General features: G+C 40.0%; 2 protein-coding genes across 3 annotated transcripts in view; one reads left to right on the top strand and one right to left on the bottom strand.

Moving 5' to 3' along the window:
- The window catches only part of MYO9A (myosin IXA), a 281,871-nt gene extending 281,036 nt beyond the window's left edge, over positions 1 to 835 (bottom strand). The window contains exon 1 of the mRNA XM_040643036.1: positions 705 to 835. The gene's annotated coding sequence lies outside the window, so the exon portion shown is untranslated. The remainder of the gene's footprint in view (positions 1 to 704) is intronic.
- Positions 836 to 1,359: 524 nt separating this feature from the next.
- Positions 1,360 to 16,196, top strand: SENP8 (SUMO peptidase family member, NEDD8 specific). Of its 2 annotated transcripts, none has more exons than XM_008708523.2 (2): positions 1,360 to 1,489; positions 14,461 to 16,196. In XM_008708523.2, exon 2 carries the CDS (start codon positions 14,497 to 14,499, stop codon positions 15,133 to 15,135), a length of 639 nt encoding a protein of 212 aa, XP_008706745.1. In that variant the 5' UTR covers positions 1,360 to 1,489; positions 14,461 to 14,496; the 3' UTR covers positions 15,136 to 16,196. The 2 variants fall into 2 exon arrangements, with proteins under 2 accessions (XP_008706745.1, XP_008706746.1); XM_008708524.2 differs by lacking the exon at positions 1,360 to 1,489 and adding an exon at positions 7,204 to 7,224.
- The last annotated feature ends 6,105 nt before the right edge of the window (positions 16,197 to 22,301 follow it).

Genomic DNA, 22,301 nt, shown 5'->3' with positions numbered 1-22,301 from the left:
GTCAGTTTGGGGGGGGGGGGGGGGGGGAGACACTAAGTTAAGCAAACATCCCTTCAGGATTTAATGGCAAGCCCTTTCAACCAAAGAAAAGAGAAAGATAACAAGGTCAGCCCGCGGGAAGGGCTAGGCAAGAGGCTGCTGTCTGATGGTGTCTACAGAGGGGCTGACCAGATCCCCTGGGAGGTGAGAGCATCACCAAACAGCCTACCCCAAAGCCGAAGTGGTGGGGAGGGCTGACGGGGAGCAAACTGGGAGGGAAGGGTCAGCAGGAAGGGGGTGGGCTGCGATGGATCTGCCGTGGAGCTGGGGGTCGCTATGGGTTAGGGGGCAGCCGCGACTGGGTCTCGGAGGAAATGTGACCGGGTCAGCTTACGGGAGGCCGTAACGGAGTCTGGAGGCTCCATTAAGAGTCCTAAGAGAGTCCGAGGGGATTTCTAATGGGCTGTGCTGGGGTGGTGGGCCCGTGACAGAACCGCCGGGGGGCTGGCAGGCCGGAATGCTGTCTGGCCAATGGAAGATACGATGGGTGGGGTCTACCAGGGACTCGGCTAGCGATCGGGTGTCTGGGAGGCTCCCGGGCAGACCCGCTCGCGGGGCGTCTCCGCTGGGGCGGGGCGGGGCGGCCCCGCAGGAGCCACAGAGCGAGACAGAGACGTGGGCCGGGCCGGGAGACAGGGCCGCTGGGCGGCTTGGGCGGGTCTTACCTCGGGCTCCGCCGCGGTGGCCACCACAGCCCCCTCCTCTTCGCCAGAAGCCACCTCCCACCCGCGGCCCCAGGGCCAGGCCGCCGGAGACAGCAGAGACTGAGGCCACCGAGGGTCGGACGGTTCCGGGAGGGTGGGCCCAGCAGCCTCAGGGTCTGGGAGAGCGGCCGCCGCGCATCCCCCGCCCTGTCAGAGAGACTCCGCCCGGCCCGGGCAGGCACATCCCCCGCCGCACCCCGCCCAGAGAGCACGCGTCGGACCGCCGCCTCAGCCGCTGTCGCTGCCTCTGCTGGTGCCGGTGCCGGTGCCGCGGGTGCCTCCGCCGCCGCCTCTCACAGTCCTTGCGGTACTCTCAACTGCCACCGCCAACCGCCGCCGAGTCCTCGTCCGCTCAGGCCCGCGCGCCCCCGACCCCGCGCACGCGGCCCCGCCCCGCGCGACTCTCCGGCTGCAGAAGAGCAGGCGCGCGCGCACTTACCTCCCACGCCCCCTACCGCCTGCGGGAGCCGGCCAGCCTGCTGTCCCAGCCCCCGCACGTGACGCCGCCAGAGAGTAACGCAGGCGCTTGCGCGGGCACGCCCCATTCGTCCTCCCCAGGCGGCCCCGCCCAAACTTTTCTTCCTCACCTTACGGCAGAGCTCGGAACCGTGCCTCAGAATCTCACTCCAGTAGAGAAAATGTCGCAAGGCTGGGGTAGAAAACTCTGGGTTTGCGACTGTAGCTCTCGCTTTCCGGCCAATACAGAGGTGCCTGAAGGCTGGTTGGGGTGGTGAGGCCCGAGGCAGGTAAGAAGCCGCCTCCCCACTTCGGTTGGTCAGGCGGTCTGTCCAGGCAGGGAGCCGCTTTTCAGCCCTCGCAGATTTAGCATATCCTTGCCCCCTCCCCCGTTCTGGTGCGGGGTTCTCGGCTCCGCCCCGCTTAGCCCCCGCCCCTTCCCACACACACGCCCTCTCCCCTCGCATTTCCCCGCCCCCGACCTCCGTTTCCTAGTCTGACTTTCCATTCATTCCTCAGACTTTTTACAGAGTGCTTTCTCGTGCTTCAGACTCTAGGAAGTCAGAAGCAAATGAAACAATTTCAGCTTTCTGAAGTGCGGTGTTATGTGGGAGACGTTGAGAGAATCCGCAGTAGTAATAAAGTAAAAGTATGACCAAAAAAAGCACAGGACCCTCTGAGCGTAGAAGGGCCCCTGATTGTGTGGAAGGACTGGGGGAAACCCTTTCCAAGGTGACCTTTGAGTTACTCCTAACTTGTGTTAAAAGGCTACTGAGCAGTAGCTGGTCGAGAAATATGAGAGGAGATAGAAGCACAGAGAATGACGGGTACAAAAGCGTAAGACAGTATTGGCTGTAAGAGTAAAAAGAGGAAATAGAGTTGATGGAGGCCATAGGTGTAGATCACCCTTTAAAGAAGCATCGTTGTAAAGGGTGAGAAAGATGAGGAGCGAGAATGTGGGCTGAAAGAATGTTTTCTTTAAAGATGAGAGATTTAGGCATAAAAGTGTACCTCGAACCCAGAAGTGGACAATTCATGGATGAGGGCGGCTAGTTTATAGCATCAAGAGCACTAGTAACTCAACCTTGTGTGCACGTTAGAATAAGCAGAGAAGTTGGTTTTTGTTTTTGTTTTTGTTCTTTAATAAAACCAGTGCTGTTGTTCCAATTAAACAAACTCTGGGGTTAGGGCCCAGGCATCAGTATTTTTTAAAGCTCCTCATGTGCGCTGAGGTTGAGAACCACTAAAGGAAAGGAAAGGATGGCAAGTAAGGAAGGGCAGGAAGTTGATGGCGTTGTCTCTGTAACATTAAGATGGAAGTCATTTGATGAGAGAGTTGGGGATGGGATGAGAAGCTTGAGCAGAGTGATGGAAGTTTAGGATAACTACTCTTGGCAATGGGAAGGGCGTCATTTCTGCCTTTCCCTTCAGCACAGTTTCATTCCTCAATCTTAATGAAGTCACCTCAGGGCCAGCATCTATGAACTGGGGATCCAACCTTAGGGTTCAATCAAGGGCATCTTCATTTCTGTCCCCAAAAAGAGTTAAGTCAATTTGAGATTCAAAGACTAACTTTACTCCCCTAGAAATTGCTGCGTACAGTGCCTTGCCAATTTAGAATCTGTTTTCTGTTATTTTGCAATCATTTAAGTTAGGAAAGAGATATAAAAACAGTTAAGATATAGCCCTATTAAGATCTCATACTATAGGGAAAACAAACCTTTTAAAAGAACAATTCCCTTGGCAGGCAGAGAGGTCTCTATAAGGCAAAGCCAAAGCCAGTGTGTAGCTACTGTCTATTAACTAGGGCTAATCCAAAAACTTGTGTATCTGCCTCCAGATAAGAGAGAGTTACTGTTGTCTGGTATGACTAGGGCTTAATATGGAGAGTAGGGGTGGGGCAGAGATAAAGACGATAAAGTGGGTGTGAACAGATTAGAGGAGCCTTGAATTCCATGCTAAAGTGTTTAGATTATCTATTATAAGAAATTAATAGGTATAAAAAACAGAGATAAAAATAAAATAACCTTTTTTTACACCATGGACTTCTTTGGCAACCTGGCCTATGGACCCTATCTCAGAATGTTTTCAAATATGAAAATAAAATACAGAAACAAAATCAATTTTATTGAGAGTTTTAAAAATACTTAAACAAGTGTATGATATAGTTATATATGTGCTTTATGCATTAACATCTGGCAGCAAGTAATTTCAAAATAGTGATGTATAAATTACGTTTTGAGATACCTGTGCAACTTCAGTGTGATATGAAAATGTCATATTTCTATTGGTGACAAAGATATAGGGACTGCTAATACTACTGTGGATTTTTGCCTATACTTATTGAAGAAAACACTAGATTTCAGTTAGATATTATGAAAAATCAAGATGCAATTTTTTTCCCCGTCCAAGTTCATGGAACCTTTAATTCTAACTACATCCTGGCCCATGGACCGTAAATTTATTAAAAAGCTGACTGTAATGGTTTTAAGAAAGAGCATGACAGATCAGATCTCTGTTTCAGAAGGTACTGGAATAGTGTTATCTTCCCAGCCTCTCTGTGGAAGTACAGAACTGGCTATTTTCTTCTCCTCTTGTACTTAAGGCCAGCAACCAGTACTAATCCACTGTTGCCTAATAATTTGGGCCTACAAGAGTACTGATCTTGTGGCTATATATGCAGGAGTAGTACTAGGAAGTAAATTGGGAAAAATATGTTGGGGCTCTTTTTGTGGAAATCATTGAATGCCAGGGTATAATTTGTACTTAATTTGGTAGATAATGAAGAGATGTTAAAATTTTTGGTGTAGAATAATGTAGTTAGAGTTCTGTTTGAAAAATTAATCTAGCAGTAATATATAGATTGGATTGTCAAAAGAGAAGATAGGAATGGAGAGTCTGGACCAATAAATAATTTAAAATTTGTTTAACTAAATTTTACTATAAAGTGATCTCTAAAGGGTCTGCTAAGTTACTTTGTTTCCCCAGTCTGACTGATTAAAGAAACAGATTGGACTAAATCACATACCTTTCGATAGAGATGTACAGATCCGTGTGGAAGTCAATTAGCTTTTTACATGGTCAAGAGGCTAACCCATTCCTTTGTATTATAAGTGATAATGTTAGTACTTCTGACAGGCAGTGGCTTTACCATATATATAGGTTTGCTAAGGCCTTCCTTGGTTAAATTTCATCTACACCTGTAGGTCCTGTATTTCTGACTTTTTATGGTCAAAATTGCTCTCTGTCAATCCCTTAAACCTCTTGGATGAGTAAAATGCATTAGCAAACAAAAAGGAAGTCCTCAAAGCCCAGATAACCCATCTCTTTAGAAACTGATCAATACCAGACTATGCAAAACTCACTGCCCAGATTACAGCTAGTGCCCAACTTACGTGCTTTGTTAAACATATTCAAAAAATTAATTATGGGGTCCAAGTATTACTAATCCAAATAAGTAATGTAAAGTTAACTTTTTGAATCCATTCCTCTAAGGGGCTAGCTTCTTCAGCATGGTTAGCCTATATTGATTTTGTCCATCTAACTACTGGAGACCATTTGGGTAGTGATATGGTTCAATAGAGACTGAGAATCAAGTTTATATAGAGGTTGAGGTTCATCTATCTGTCTTCTTTTTAGGGGAATGGGGAAACAAGTCTATGCAGCAAGAGTACTTGAAACTTTTAAGAATCTTTATTACTTACAAAAGATCTCTGAAATTTCCTTTCTCTGGCTTCCAAATAAATGGCTACCCCTTCCACACCTTCATCTGTTAGAAAAGCACTAGACCACAGTCCTGAAACTGAAAAAAATTGTCCCAATTACAATTATTATTTTTGAGCATTTAGGTTATAGGTTTAAAAACTTGAGGCCTTCCGGGGTACTTGGGTGGCTCAGTCGGTTAAGTGTCTGCCTTCGGCTCAGGTCATGACCCAGGGTGCTGCGATCGAGCCCCTCATTGGTCTCCCTGCTCAGAGGGGAGCCTGCTTCGACCTCTCCTCCCCGCTAATGCTCTCTCTCACTATCTCTGTCACTATCTCTGTCTCTCTCTCAAATAAATAAAATCTTAAAAAAAAAACAAAAAAAAAAAAACCTTGAGGCCTTCCTTCCCTTATGGCCAATGAATAAATACTCTCTCAGAGTACCGTGTAGGTTCAGTTCCTTCAAAACAATAGCTTTGGGATTTTTGGCCTTAGTTGGCTCTAATATTCTCACTACTATTTATCGTAGCAACTTGGCAGTTTACGTTAGCAGCTAAAATAAATAGTTGCTAGAAATGTTTAGCCCTACTTAATAATATATAATTCAGGCTTGGTCAGATAACTCACAAATATTTGTGTTAATCAACATTTAAAGGCCAATTGCTACAACAAAATTCCTTACGTGTAATTGGGCCTCTTCAGATCTTGTTTTCCTATGAGCACAATACAGTAAAGCATAAATTCATTATTTCATTCATTAAATATTTATTGAGCCCCTACTATGTGCCAGCCATGTTTTTGAAATCCGTTAATTAGGAGTTTATAATAACAATTTACCTCTTAACTATTTATGAAAAAATGATTTACAAGGCTTTGAAATCTATAGGACAAGTAAGATTAAAAGATGATGGGTTTTGGGGTGCCTGGGTGGCGCAGTCGTTAAGCGTCTGCCTTCGGCTCAGGGCGTGATCCCGGTGTTCTGGGATCGAGTCCTACATCAGGTTCTTCCACTGGGAGCCTGCTTCTTCCTCTCCCACTCCCCCTTCTTATGTTCCCCCTCTCGCTGGCTGTCTCTCTCTGTCAAATAAATAAATAAAATCTTTAAAAAAAAAAAAAAAAGATGATGGGTTTTTCATACTCTTTCAAACTATGTTTGCATACAGCTACTGTATGCTGAACACAATAGTTATTTTTGAAATCAGGCAGATTATAACTTTAGCTTGATCACACTTTATTAGCTTTAATTTGTTAATGCATATGATAAAAATCTGTCCACTCCTTTATAAAAAATTATCTTACTCAGACCTCTCATTGAACCTATTGGCCTCCCCACACACTGTCTTAACAACCCCAGGTATTTTAAATTTTGCAATTGTATAAAGTCTTTCTCAGAAAATTCTCAGCAAAGCACAGTTTAAGAAAAGGCTGGTATTTACATCAGGTTTATATGAAGAAAATGTGGTACAATTATAAATAGAACCTTTGAGTTAGAAATGATAGACTGAGAATAAAATTCTTTTCACGCTCAATGACACTTTAGCCCTTGATAGCCATACCTAGTAACAGAGCAGTAAATAGAGAACCTTGGTTCTAGAAGAAATCCTAAATAGTCACCTAGTTTATCTCCCTGGCCCAAGGCAGGACCAAATGGAATTTATGGTAGTAGAGTTAACAGGCATCATCACCATATCAAGTAGTTTTTCTACTTTGAGAGCTGAATTCCTCTACGTCTAAAATATTGATGTCAGAGGAATATTGTTCAAATTTATAAATAGTTTATGAAATTGAGAGCTCTTCCTATGTTATAACAATTTTGTTTTTAGGAGTTTTTCAAAATGCATTTTACTTCTGTATTTTGTTCAGGAAAAACATTTATTAAAATTTCTCCAGTTTGTCAAGCACTAAAGAAAACAGGGATGAGAAAAATCTGATAATCTCTGCCCTCAACAGGGATATATAAATCTTGATGGTAATTTTTACATTTCACTTTATTCAAATCTTTGGATGGTTTAGGCTAGCATTAAAAGGAAATGTTTAATAGGGGGAAATTGAAACCAAAAAAAAAAAAAAAAAGTTTGAACTTCCTTCCTGAAAATATTTCTGCTTATGCTGCCATGAAAAGCACATTTGGTCTTGGATTTTTATTTTTTGTGAAATCGCAAATGGAATCATACATTAGAAATTGGACATAATCTAATTTTAGTAAAAAGATTAATTTTACATCTTTGTGTTTAAAGGTTTATAGAAGAGAGATTAGACTTTCTCTGTTTTTTTCCAGAGGACAGAAGTGAGACCAGTGAGTTGAAGAAACAGACATATTTTAGGTCAGTGTAAGAGTGGGAGGTGGTACATCTTTTTTTTCCCCTGAATGGAAATAGCTGTATTCACTGGTTATATGCTCATTATAAAAAGAAAGGGTGAAAAAATAAAGCAGACAGTATCAAAAGTTAGAAAGAAAAAAGAAGTACTAATAATTCTCTTTTTAAGATGATATTTAAACTTTGAATGGCTATCATTCTTGATTATTTTTGTGTATTTTTCTTGTACATATTTTTATATAAACTTCCTTTTCATAGCATATCATGAATATGTCAATAAATTTGTATCTACATCTTTATTTTGTAATGGCCAAAAGTATTTCATTTTATGAAATCCTGTTATTTAAATTTACCAGTCCTCTTTTGAACTTTCAGATTCTTTCAGTTTTTCTGTTATAAACATTGCTGTGATGAACATTCTTGTTAAATTTTTGCACACATCCTTAATGTTTCCTTTAAGATAAATTTCTGAAAGTGTAATACCTACATGTAGATCTTTCTTAAGAATTAAAATATAATGGCAAATTACCCTTCAAAAAGCTTGCATTTGTTTATATTCCTATAAACAATGAGAATGCCCGTTTTCCCATGGTCTCTCAGCATTGCTAGTTATTATCAGTTTTCCTCATCTTTGCTGATTTGATAGGTAAAAAATGAAATCTTGCTTTAACTTGCTTTCTTTTGATTACTAGTAAAGTGTTGAGTTTCTTTACATGTGTTTATTGGCCAGTCACATAAGTGTACTAAGCTCCATTTCCTTCTAATATTTTTGTTTCCTTTCTTAACATTTTAATTTTATTCCACCTAAAATATAATTTGATATAAGGTATGAGGTAGAGATCTAACTTCTTTTTTTATCAAATGTGTAACAGTTTTCACAGTGCCATTTATTAAATAACTCAGCAAGCATATCCTAAACTTCACTGCACAGACAATAAGGTATCAAGAGATATTCTGGTAAAAAAAAAAAAAAAAAAAAAAAAAAAGTGCCTCATGGTCAAATGAGTTTGGGGGAAAAAATAAGACCAAGAAAAGTTACTTTTATTGCAGAACTTCTAGCCTCTAATATGCTTGTGTGCCTTGTGAATCTCCAATAAGGAGTTTTAGGATGCAGCATTTCCCTAACTTATTTAGTCATATAATCTTATTTTTTTTCTTTCAAGAAAGAGCTATGAAATCTGTGGAACTGTGCAGTCCAAAATAGTAGCCAACAGCCACGTGTAGATATTTAAATTTAAGTTAATTAAGATTAAATATTTAGTTCACACTAGCCACATTTCAAGTGCTTAGTAGCCACATGTGGCAAGTGACTACTGTTTTGGATATTGCCAATAAGGAACATTTCCATAATCACCAAAAGTACTATTGGACAGCACTCCTTTAGAACATAGTTCATTGAAACTGACTCCCAACCTAGTTAGTGTTTTTTTCTACTGAATCAGCAGGTAATCAAGTTGGCTCCTATTGAATAACAAATTTTCCCTTTAAGGTGGTTTTTATTACCTTTTATGTAATTACCTTGTTTTTTATAACAAATATTCAAGTGATATACTTGGGTTTAAGGATTTTAAGATTAATATGAAAAAGTAGTCTCCTCCTTTTGTTAAAATTAAAGCTTTGTTTAGGAAATGTTCTATGCTATGGTTTCAATTCAAATAAATTGTAATTGCAGGACTTGTGTATACTGACAACACATTAACATCATCGCTTTCAGGTGAAGAGAACAATTTTCTCTGGAGTTAGCATTCACTCTTCTTATGCCAAAGGTAAAGCACAGAGCAGAGTCATGCCCTAGCTAGGTCTATCCTTTATGACTTTGTGGCTTTATAAAAAAGACAAACATGCTTTATTTTCTTTTTTCTTTTTTTTAAGATTTTATTTATTTATTTGACAGAGAGACAGCCAGCGAGAGAGGGAACACAGCAGGGGAGTGGGAGAGGAAGGAGCAGGCTCCCAGTGGAGGAGCCTGATGTGGGACTCTATCCCGGAACGCCGGGATCACGCCCTGAGCCAAAGGCAGACGCTTAACGACTGCGCTACCCAGGCGCCCCAAACATGCTTTATTTTCAAGAAATTAATGGGGCATCTGGGGGGCTCAGTCGGTTAAGCGTCTGCCTTCAGCTCAGGTCATGATCCCAGTGTACTGGGATCGAGCCCCGTGTCAGGCTCCCTCCTCCACAGGGAGCCTGCTTCCCCCTCTCCCTCTGCCTGCCTGTTCTCTCTCTCTCTGTCTCTCTGTCTCTCTTTCTCTCTCAAATAAATAAATAAAATCTAAAGGAAAAAAAAAAGAAATTTCTGAGTCCCATTATTACAACCCCAAATATAGGGAGCAGGGAAGAAAACTCTTTTTGAGAGCCTGATGTATATCAGATGACAGCTGAGTGTTTTCACTCATGTTTTTACTTTGTGTTACAACCCTGTGAGGCAGGTGTTTTTATTACCTCATTTTACAGATGAGGAAAATGAGGCCTTTCAAGAATAAATAACTTGCCCAGAGTCACATAGATAGGCAAGTGGCAAAGTCAGAGCCTGGACCCAAAGCCTCCTAGCCCCAAAACATAAAACTATAGTATAATATGTAGGACTTTACAAATAGAATTAGGAGGTTATTGTCTCCCCAGTTCACTCCCCAATTTCCTTACCAGCCACCAAGACCAAGTACGTAGGTCTTATTTCTGAAGGAATTCACTGTTAACAGAAGACAACAGAAAAAACACAAAACCAAAGCAAAAATGGGGATGTGAAAGAGAGTACAAACATCTTAAGAGAACTTATTTATCTTGTTGTCCCCAATCTGTATGTTCTGACTCCTTTTTTGAAGTGTTTCAGTCATCTCGCAAACATTTACTGTACCTCAGATATACCAAGCTTAGTGCTCACTATATAGAAAGGAAATATCCCTAGAATGGTTCTTGGTTCTTTTGCTATGTCCCTTTCTGTCTCCCTTTCCCCTACCCCATTAATAATGGGATCATCATCCTTTCAGTCACCCCAACTAAAACCCACCGACCATTTCCTTATTCTTCTCTCTTATTCACTATTTTCTGATCACTTACTGAGTCTCTGTCTACAGTACCTTTTCCTCCTTGACTCCCCATTTCTATTACTGTTTTGCCTGATTTAGGTCATTTCCTCCTATACCTTCACTTTCAATAAAAATCTACTTGATCTCTTCCTCCAAATTCTCTCCCTACCAATTAATCCTAGTACCATAGCTGAATTAGTAAACTTCCTAAAGCACCAGCCTTGCCGTAATGGCTTCCCATCTCCTCCAGTATAAATTCCAAACTCTTTCACCTGGACTTCAGTCTGTTACCATTTAGCTTCTATTAATCTTCCGCTACCCTCACCTGTACCCTTACTCTTACTTCATTCCAGCCAGACTGGACCACCCTTCTTTTTTTTTTTTTTTTTTTTTTTTAAGATTTTATTTATTTGACAGAGACAGCCAGCGGGAGAGGGAACACAAGCAGGGGGAGTGGGAGAGGAAGAAGCAGGCTCCCAGCAGAGCAGAGAGCCCAACGCGGGGCTCGATCCCAGGACCCTGAGATCACGCCCTGAGCCGAAGGCAGACGCTTAACGACTGAGCCACCCAGGCGCCCCTGGACCATCCTTCTAAAGGCACTTCCCTTGCCTCTCTCACCTTCTTAATGCCCTTCTCCATGCATCCAACTCTACTTGCCTTTCAAGAGCCCAATCTTATATCACTTTCTCCTTGAAGTCATTCCTGATCTCAGCTCTCCTTCACTTTCACCCTCTTAGCCAAGGGTGATTGTTCCCTCTTCTGAATTTCCATATATTTTACTTCTGCCCCTTGTGGGTTTCTTATCTCATTGACTATAAGCAACCTTGTACATCTTGGTAACTCCCACAATAGCTAATATTAGGTACTCAGGGGCGCCTGGGTGGCTCAGTCGGTTAAGCATCTGCCTTCGGTGCAGGTCATGATCCCAGGGTCCTGGGATCAAGTCCCACATCAGGCTCCCTGCTCAGCCGGGGGTCTGCCTCTCCCTCTGCCCCTACCTCCTGCTCATGATATCTCTCTCTCTCTCTCTCAAATAATAAAATCTTTTTTAAAAAATTAGGTTTTCCCTAGGTGTTTACTGACTAAAAGAATTGTATATTTATGATGTCTTCATTATAACATAATAGGCTTAAACTCAGTCAGAGTAGGAACTATGACTATTTCATTCCCATTCTGTATTTCCAACCCCTAGCACAGAAGAAACACTCAATAAACATTTGTTAAATGAAAGACATCACAGTTACCAGTTATTGGGATATAAATTTCTTCATGACACAGTGGATGTCTGGAAATACTAAATACTACTTTATGTTATATTTTTAAAAATCTTAGTTATCAATGTTTCTTCATTTTATATTGACAAATACTCTATGATAAAGGTCATGTATTAATATACTCACTTTACAGAAGAGGATACTGAGGCTTAAAAAAATTAGCTTATTTATGATCACATGGCCAATGAATAACAGAACTGAGTCTAAAATTCTAGTCTTCAGATGTGAAGTTTAGAGTTTTTCTTGGCTAATGATGGTTTGGCCAAAGGCTAGTTTGGTTCCATTTGCTTTAGGATTGTTGGGGTTAAACTACTGCAGTCATGCAGTCATTCCATCCAGTGGAATAGAGCCAGATCCTTGATTGACCCATCGTCTGTATTTTGGATATTTTCAAAATCAAACAAAACACAAACTTTTTGAAGGAAATCTTGACCACTTTGGTTACTCCCTCCCAGATGAGATGCCTGTCTTTTCAGGCACTCTTCTCCTTGTAGACTTCTATCCCTAGTTGGTTTGGCTGTTAAGATGTGGGTCTGATTTCAGCTGACAATTAGAGAGTAGGTCTCCAAGTGTTTGCCAGGCAGTACAGTCTGGCACTTACCACTACATAGTATTCATTGAAAGCATGGGGAGAGATTGAGGGAGACTAGATTGATTCACAAGCAGTCATTCCCTTTTCATATTCATTTACTCTTAAGTCAGGTCAGCAGCAAGCTGAGGACCTAGCCTCCATAGACTTGCTTTTACTAGATTGCTGTTTATTCACTCGCCATCAGGCGGGATATGAAGGATCATTATAAGAAACAATTCTCTGAAACTACTTCATCTATTATAAAAATATTGTGGGACATTATTCATTATGATACACTCTGTCTTTTATGAAAATTTCTTGAAAGAAAACTGTCTAACCTTAATACAAAGACTGCTTTTACCTCTTCTGAGCAATTGCTTTGTTTTTACCTTATGGACATTGTGAATGTTTAACTTAACGCTCTCTGGTTAGCTGCCAAAAAGCTTACAGCCAAATTTGTGGCCCACCCATAGCAAATGTGCTCTATGCCTCGTTAACTTTGTTCCTGGCTCTAGTTGATGTCTCTGCTGAAGTTATTCTCGCTTCTTAAGAAAATCTTAATTCATGCCATCTTATTTTGTATATCTATATTAATATGTATATTTCTTTTCTCATAAACAGCCTTATATTGTTTCTGGGATAGTTCAGATTATGATAGACTGTATGCACATAAAACCATCTTTGGTGATTCTTAGTTACCTCATTTACTTTAGGCTTTTTCTCTTGAGGGGTACATTTACTTTTCTTACAGGTTTTTGCAGGGTTTTGATTACAGGAAAATGGTTGTGCCACAAAATTTTATTTTTTTAGTAGTGTAATCAGGTGGTAGAAACCTGGTCTAATGGCCAGAACTGATTAAATTGATTATTCTAGCCCAGTCTTTAACAGAAATGGTTACATTTTCTTACAATATGCTTTGTTTTGTACTCTCTATCTGCATGTGACTGTTTATTGTTTTGTGATTTGTAGTGATGTTGTAATGCTGCCAGGTCATGAATAGCAGTTAACTTTCTTTTGCTCAAATATTATGTTACCTTCCACACTGATCAGACTTCTTGTCTTTGTTAGCACCTTACTTTGGGTGATCATGAGTTAATATCTTACCATATAATTTGTCTTGCTCTACTCTAAATTTAGTCATGCTTTTGTTGGGACAAGATAATAGGAATAGATGTTTGTTTCCAAACCTCATTTGCTTTCATTGGTCTAGATTTTCTGATCACCTTACTAATATCAATCAGTAATATAAATACTATTGGCACAACATTTTATATTCTTTTAGTACCTTCGAGTAAAACTATTTGGCCTTTTCTACAGTTCACTGAGGCATGTAAAGCAGATGTATACCCTTTTTATAGACAACAAAAGCAAGGACAATGTCATTTAAATTTTGTGATAGGAGTGAGGGCTAGATCCAGGTCTCTTGATTGCTGTGCCTAACTACCTTTCAATTTACAAAAGAATTTCTAACTCATATATATATATATATATATATATATTTTTTTTAAAGATTTATTTATTTATTTGCGAGAGAGAGCACAAGCAAGGGGAGAGGCAGAGGGAGAGGGAAAAGCAGATTCCCCTTTGAGCTGGGAGCCCGACACGGGGCTCAGTCCCAGGACCTGGAGATCATGACCTGAGCTGAAGGCAGATGCTTAACCACCTGAGCCACCCACGTTCCCCTAATTTATATTATAAACATTACATAGTCTTTATCTTACCACTTGAGGTTAAAGATGGGAAATGGACTAGGACATATTATATCACTCATGCTCACAACTTGGGCAGAACCAGGAATGGTTTTCATTTGTGTTACTCTCACATTTTCTGTTCTTGAAATTGTAGTTCCTTTTAACTACGACTCTAATCACTGTCACTTTCCATTATGGAATGAGGAAGCAATATTTTTATCTTATCTCTTGAAAATTAATGTTGAAATGGAAGCTATTTCCTTTGTTAATGAGCAACATTTTTCTTTAGACTCTTTGAAAATTCACTTTAATGTAAAAATAACTTACCATTATTATCATGCATAAAGGGCCAAAGAAGTATATGGTTAGTGCTAGGAAGTTTCATAAATGTTTGTTATAATTTTAACAAAATTTTGCACCTAAAGAGAAAGTTGCAAATTCATGCCCATTGTTTCAGCATGAAAAATTTCCAAAGTTTTCATTCTAACTAATTGTTAATATACAGCACGTAAGTTATGGTCTCTTGAATGTTTATTCTTGGCCAGGCGTTGTTGCTGAACACTTTTCAATTATATTTAAGCTTTACCAAAACCCTATGAGAGTAGCTCCTATTTTATGACCCTCATTTTACACCCAGGTATCATATTGAACAGTAAATATTATCTTCTGCCTCTCCTTCAGCTTCTGGAATTTCTGATCAACCCTGGTCAGTACAAGATGGACCCTGTAGTCTTGAGTTACATGGACAGTCTACTGCGGCAATCAGATGTCTCACTGTTGGATCCTCCAAGCTGGCTCAATGACCATATCATTGGATTTGCCTTTGAGTACTTTGCCAACAGTCAGTTTCGTGACTGTTCTGACCATGTCTGCTTCATCAGCCCCGAAGTTACCCAGTTCATCAAGTGCACTAGCAACCGAGCGGAGATTGCCATGTTCCTTGAACCCCTGGACCTCCCCAACAAGAGAGTTGTATTTTTAGCCATCAATGATAATTCCAGTGAGGCAGCTGGGGGAACCCATTGGAGTTTGTTGGTTTATGTTCAAGATAAAAATAGCTTTTTTCACTATGATTCCCATAGCAGAAGCAACTCAGTCCATGCAAAGCAGGTAGCAGAGAAACTGGAAGCTTTCTTGGGCAGAAAAGGAGACAAACTGGCCTTTGTGGAAGAGAAAGCCCCTGCTCAACAAAACAGCTATGACTGTGGGATGTATGTGATTTGTAACACTGAGGCCTTGTGTCAGAACTTCTTTAGGCAACAGCCAGAATCACTGTTACAGCTACTCACTCCTACATACATCACAAAGAAAAGAGGAGAATGGAAAGATCTCATTGCCAGACTTGCCAAAAACTAGCTATCAAAGTATATCTGTGACTTTTGCAGTCTCTTTTTTCTGCCCATCCCCATTTATTGGATGGCTGCAGTCTCAGTGCCTGAAGGGAAGATACCTAGTAGAGGGAAGCTTAGTGTTCTTATTTTTCCCTGGAAGAACGTCATCCTCTGCATCATCCACATGGAAAGTTTCACTTTAACCCTAACTTGAAAGCAGTGTGCTCTCTGAAAGTGTCTTGAAGTTACGTATCAAAACCTTAAAACCATGCTATCTTAACACTTATTAATTCCCTTTTTGTCTCCCTTATCCACATTGGCTTACTCCAAAGGAAAAGCAGTGATCTTTAAAGACATGAAGTACATGTGAAACCTAGAGGAATGCAAGAAGAACGTTATAGAAGGATCAAAAAACTTATTGCACAGAGATCAACTGGCTTGAAGCAGGTCAAGATCTAACCTAATTCAAGATCTAAATATTAGGAGAATCAGATACTCATTTCTGTGGTATCTCTTCCATTCACCATGCAGAGGCTTTCCTGGCTAACTTTGTAACCTTTGCAGATATTTGATAGAGATGATGTTAGCCCATCTTCCCCCATCTGATTCCTGGACTGTTTTAAGAAAGGGGGAATCTTGAGTAACTTCATTAAAGTATATGGCTGTTGGACCTTTTAGTTTGCGCAGTGAATGGGTCGACTTGCTGCTCTGCACTGATAACAGCTTTTCTTCACTTAATCTGTTAGCCATGCATACACTCCTTCCTTATATCCAAAGTTCTGTGGTTTTAAAACTCATAGCTGATAATTTCCCAAGGTTACCTGTTATTTCTAATAAATATTGCTGCGTTCTGATAGTCATAGTTTTTCCTTTCCTCTCTATCCGTAATCTGGCAGAATTGTTTTCAGTTATGTCATGGTGATATCAGGGCTATTAGTGTATCTAAAACGTGCAGACTGAAAGTTGGTTTGTTTTTGCGATTATAAAGCAGAAAAAGTGACCTTTCTCAACCCTTCCACTTTATTCAAAATGCAGATGTTATTTTTTAAATATGGAACCAAGAATAAAAAGAAATGTTCTCCCTCCTAAATCATTGATGTGTTTTTTCTGAGTTTCAAATAATTAACAACCAGATGATATGTTGGGTACACACATTAATTCTACTCCTAACAAGAATTAGATTGCAATGCATATGAGGCTTGAAAACCAAAGATTAGTTTCAGCTGTGAAATTTATTTCACCTCCCTCCCCAGCCTACCTTTGCCCCCAGCCCTCATGGCCCAAAATAACCTCACCACTCAGTAACCGCAAAGGCAGTAACTCAGTTCCTTTTAGTCAGGGAGGGAAAACACAGTGTAAGTAATACAGGTTACATAGCAAGCTGAGTGAACGTGAGTTGAAACTGAAAGTCCAAGAAAGCTACAAAAAAAGTTTCCATTTCAAATCAGTATGTTTTGGATTAAAAAGAGACCTAATAAAAATGGGAGCGGGAAAATAAAAGATTAGGAACTCGCAATCAGCCATAGAGGTGAAATAGGGAGGGAAGGACAGCAAGAGGAGTGACATAGATTGCTGAGGCCATACGTGTAGATAAAGATAAGAAGGCAATATTTCAGTAACTGTTGACTTAGGTATCTAGACTATGAAAGACTCAAAGGCTCTCTGGAAAAAGTTTTTCTGATAATGCAAAGTATGTCTGTTTAAATGTCAGTTTGTCTCCCTCTTACAAGTCAATCCATATGAGAGCAATCTTTCCTGACTCCCTAAAAGTTGCCCCAGAAATAAACTATTTTTTGAACTAAACTAGTAAAGTCTTAAAAAAAAAAAAAAAAGAAAATGTAAGGTCTCCTTTTCCAAATACATAACATGGTTGGACTGTGCCACACGTTAATCTTCTGTAAAACTTTTGAGTATGCCATTTCTTAAGTGTTAGCATTATAAATGACAGGAGACTAAGAGTTTGCTTGTAATATTTCCCTAGGTACTATAAATACCCATAGGTTATGCACCTGCTTGACCATACACTTCTGATGCTACGCGATACAAAATCGGGAAAAGCTGTTTTGTGGTACTGTGTTTCCTTTTCTCTTAGAGTCAGAAGAATCCAGTCTGCAAAACTCAGCTTCAGAATATTCAAAAGGAAAGCAGGATTTTCAGAATTGGATTGAGCAATTATTATACTGAACTTCCCTGCTTTCAAATACCCTGAAGTATTGCTCCATACCATAGTCAGATTTATCCAACCTGTGTCTCATGGAATTTGGAAAAGTCGCCATTTGTAAACCCAGCTGTAGATGGTGGTCAAAAATAAAAATAATTATCAGTGGGCTTTCTTTTTTTTTTTTAATTTGAGTATAGCTGAAAAAGTTACATTAGTTTTGGGTATACTCTGGGCTTTCTATTTAATACTGTTCAAATCATAAATATTTCTCCCCTTTGTCTAGATAGCTATTAAAGTTTATATTCACTAGTCCTAATTGGGTCAGAAAAATTTACAAATCACAAATGGATTATATTTCTGATACGTACCTTATTGTTTTTACTGTAATCTTTATTATTTCCATATTGACCATATGTTTTAATACTATTTTATTGAAATGACAAAGTAGAATTTCTCAGTCACATGGTTATTTAAGTTTTTTCTCTCATCACTTAAAATAGAAAAGGAGAAAATACAGAAATTGACATGTTGTGGGTGTGGGAAAGAGCATGAACGTGTTAATCAAATTCAAGCCCTACCTGTCATAAATGTATAGCCTCAGACAGGTTTCAAATTGAGGAGCTCATCTGCGAAATCAAAGTAGTAGTCTGTTTAAGCAGGTACTATAAGGATTAGATATTATATGTAAAGCATACACTGTAACCTATTCCCATTCTGTCTCACTACCCAGTTCCATTTTAAATTAGCAACAAGTTTGAAAACTTAGTTTTTATATCGCGACTAAACAGCTGTGTAAAAAATAGCCTGATTAATTCTATTATGTACAAAAGAGAAAACTATTCAAGGATTACAATCCTTACAAATGGCAACAACTAATCTTTGTATCACTTTATAATGTCCAAGTTACTTTATATGTGTTACTACATATTAATATAATTATATAATCTCATTTAATTGTCATGTTTTGCCAGCTATCATTATTCTCTTCATAGATAAGAAACCAGCTCAGAAGCTCAGTCACATGATTGAGTGACAGGGCCAAGACTCACATGCAGGGCTTCCAGCTCTCTCCTCACACTCTCCACCTATTCCTTTCTCCCTCTCCCAGAAATGGTGGCCAGAACTCCTTGCTCGAATATTTTAAATAATCTCACCTCACCTTATAAATTTCATAAATTCAGCCAGCCTATCAGAGAAAGCAATAGTGAGAAATTGTCATCTCAATTGACTGCTAGGTAGCAGAACCTCTGTAATAACTGGCTTTGTTTTATATATTAGGTCATACCTGGATCAGCTCCTGACATTGATCTACTGATCCAACGTATTTTAAAAGCCCTACATTGTACTTCCTTTCAGATTCCTCGTATATGAAAGTTGGGAAGTAGAACAAGAGCAGTAGCCTGGGGAATCTCATAAAAAAGAGAGGACTTAAAGGAATTTCGTTTCATATAGATGAAACTAAGCACAGATGCAGCACTTCGTGCAAAAGCAGGGGAAATGAGACAAACAAAATCCTCTGAGGAAAGATCAGGTGCTAAATGCATGTAAACGAAGTTTTTGCAGGCAGGGTAGAACGAACATATCAGATTGTCAGAGGAAATGGTAGCCAATTTCGCTGTCAGTAGTAGGAGTTACCAGTAATCTGGATAAAATTAATCTTAGATCCTGCAGTTTGTGTTAAAAGACAAGAGAATTACTTCATGGCTCTTTTCCCTCTGTGCACCCAAATGAAGCATCCTGTATTTGGAAGAAAACCCTCTCCCCATGACACAGGCTGGAGAGGTTTTCTACAGTGGGTTGTGCTTCGCTAGCTGGCTCATAGCCAGCTCTCCACTGCTGCTATCTCAGTCTTCACTCCTCAAACCTGCAAAGCCCTTACCTCCTCCTGCACTCTGCAACTTCAGAGAGAAAATAGGGACTATCGTGAACTCCTCCAACTTTGCTGACCCCAAATCTACAAACCTACCTGTACCTGTACCCATTTTTGAGCATTCTTCACTCCTGTTGCAATGACCCTCCTAGCAAAAGGCTAATCCCTTAACCTATGGACTGGACCTTGTGCAAACAACACACACACACACACACACACACACACACACCATCATCATCACCATCATCTGCTTTCTCTGCTGGCTCCTTCCCATCAGCATCTAGATGTATAGATGTATTAAATCTCTCCATCCTTAAAAATAAATAGAAGCATGATCTCATGTCTTCCTCTAGCTATTGACCTTTTGCTTTCCTCCTCTTTAACAGCCAAATCTAAAGTGTCACAATTTCTCACCTCCCTCCCACTTCTCAACCCACTTTAATCTAGATTCTGCTCCACCACTACAAAAAATGCTCAGTAAGATCGCTTATGGTTCTTGTTTTACTAGTCTTCCTAGCAAGGTTAAACCTTCCTTTTCAAACCACTCTTCCTTTAATTGATGTGATACCTAGTTTTCCTAGTACGTCTCTGACCACTCTTTCTTATTTGCCAGTTTCTTCTCAACTTCATAGAGATTCTCAGGGTTTTGTCCCAAAAGCCCTCTTCCCATTCTGTACACACTTCCTAGGCTCTCCCAGCCATCCCCCAGGCCAATGATAAATCTGGACACTTCTGACCTGTACTTCTCTCCTGAAGTCTTCCAAAATTCTACCTGTATATCCTTTTGCTAGACATCTTCCCTTGGATAGTTCATAAGCAACTCAAACCCAACAGATCCTAAGGCTCAACTCCTCTTCCCCCATCATCAGACCTGCTTTGTCAGTATTCCCGACCTCAAGAAATGACACCAATGCCCACCAAGTTCTAGCCAGAAATCTGGGAGCCATCCTTGACTTGTCTCTTTCTCACACATTCCACATCTATCAATCTCCTAATCGTGTTTGTTGCACATCTTAAATATCCTTTAAATTTGTGTTTCTCTATCATCAGTGCCACCGCTGTAGTCCAAACGACCATCAGCTCTCATCTGACTGCCACAATAGCTTCCAGGGTAGTCTTCCAGTATTCATGCATACTCTCCACCCCTCAGTCCATTTTATATTCTGCCAATATCTTAAAGCTCAGCGTAATCTGGCTCCTTCCTGCTTTTCCTACGTCTCTATGACTAGACCACCCTTGCCTTAGTTTGCTGCGCTCCAGCTCTGCAGAATTTGTGTAGTTCCTCTAACCCAACCCATTCTTTTCTTCCCTTAAAGCCTTCCCACCTAATGATCTCTCCCCCTCTAATTCCCACACACTCTTCATCAGGGAAGCTCCTGTGTAATCTCTTCTCAGGGTAATCTTCCCCGATGCAGCAGACTAATTTGCTTTCTGTGTGCCCAAATCCCATATAATTTTTGGTGTTAAATCTCTCTTCCCTCTAAACTGTAAATGCCCTGGAGGCTAGGGACCATGTCTGATTTGTTCATCATTGAATCCCTGCTGCTTAATATAGTGCCTGGCGCATAGACACTGGTTGTTATTTGTTGAATGAAAAGATGCAAATATAGAGGCAATTTATCAGAAAGAGCCCATCATCCCTCCGTGGCATTGCAGCAGGAATCAAAATGCCATGTTGTCAGCATAACATTTCATGCTTGCATAAGAGCAAGCTATCGTGGGGGAAGGGAGGTTGATGAACTTAAGCAACCTGACAGAAAATAAGAAACTCACAAAACATGTAACTCTAATATGGACATCTCTTCAGTTTATTTGCTGATTTGAGATTTTCACATTTTACATAGTTGTGATCCCTGTGTAAGCACTTCTTTCCTTTTTTTTTTTTCTAAGTAAACTCTACATCCAACATTGGGCTTGAACTCACGACCCCGAGAACAAAATTTGCATGCTCTACTGGCTGAGCCAGCCAGGTGCCCCATGTGTAAGCAGTTTTAATTCTGCTTTTTTACAAATCTCCACCTAAATCATTGTCTACTTGTTATATTTAAAGGCAACATGGGATTACTTCAAGTTAATAGGTCATGATTTTCTTAGCCATTTCCCCACTGCTAGGCTTTTTGGTTAGTTCTGATGTTGCTATGAGTAACAGTGCTACAAACACTATTCATAAATAACTTTTTCATTTCAAATTATCTCCTCGAGGAATATAAGAGTGGAATTAGGACATCAAAGCATAGGAGCAGTTTCTATCCTTTCAGAGAGTTCTCAAAAGAAAGAATCAATGTACAGTACCATTAAGAATATATAATACAGTAAAGTATTATATAGTCAGTAAAGCGTCTGACTTGGTTTCGGCCCAGGTCATGATTGCCGTGAGATTGAGCCCTGCGTGATTTTCTCCCTTTTGAGATTCTCTCCCTCTCCCTCTCTCTCTGCCCCTCCCCCTGCTGTGCCCTCTCTCTCTCTAAAATACGTAAATAAAATCTTCATATATATATATATATATGCTATGTATTATATGCAATATATAATACAAAACCTTAATCGAATTCCATGTAGCCCTACCAACATTGGGTTTTATGCTTGTTTAAACTTATCTCACGAAGTTTAAAAGATAATAACTTTTATTGAGCTCCTTCTATGTGCCAGGGACTTCAAAGGATTTGATACGAATTTTCCCATTAATAATCACCATAAAACTGTACAGTAGATACTAGCTCCCTTTTAGAAATGAGAAAACTAAGGCATCACCCGAGTTAAGTAACTTGATAGGGTTTAAATGTAGATGTACTGATTCCAGAACTGTACTCTTAACCGCCATAATGTTTGCTAGTGATCGTGTTTTTTTTCTGTTTTATTTTCTCAAAAGGAATAACCTCTCTGATTTCAGGAATATGGCATAATGTATTTCTAGAAAGTTTATTGTTTGTTGAGGTAAATATCTAAAGAAAAGTCAACTCCCTGGGGTTGGCTTGAGTGGGGGAGGGGGTACAAAGGAAGATCTGTTACTCCAAACAACAAAATGAAAGAAATTTGAATTTTCATTGGATGCCCTAGAAAAAGAGAATGAGGCCTAGGTAAGAAAGAAGTGGAGGGAGATTGATGAAAACTAAGATGGGATGCCCACCAGAAACATAGCAGGAGGCAGGGGCCTGCTGGA

The sequence above is a fragment of the Ursus maritimus genome, unplaced genomic scaffold (genome assembly GCF_017311325.1).
Source record: "Ursus maritimus isolate PB19 unplaced genomic scaffold, ASM1731132v1 scaffold_27, whole genome shotgun sequence".
NCBI lineage: Eukaryota > Metazoa > Chordata > Mammalia > Carnivora > Ursidae > Ursus > Ursus maritimus.
This window is presented reverse-complemented; position numbering and strand designations above follow the sequence as displayed.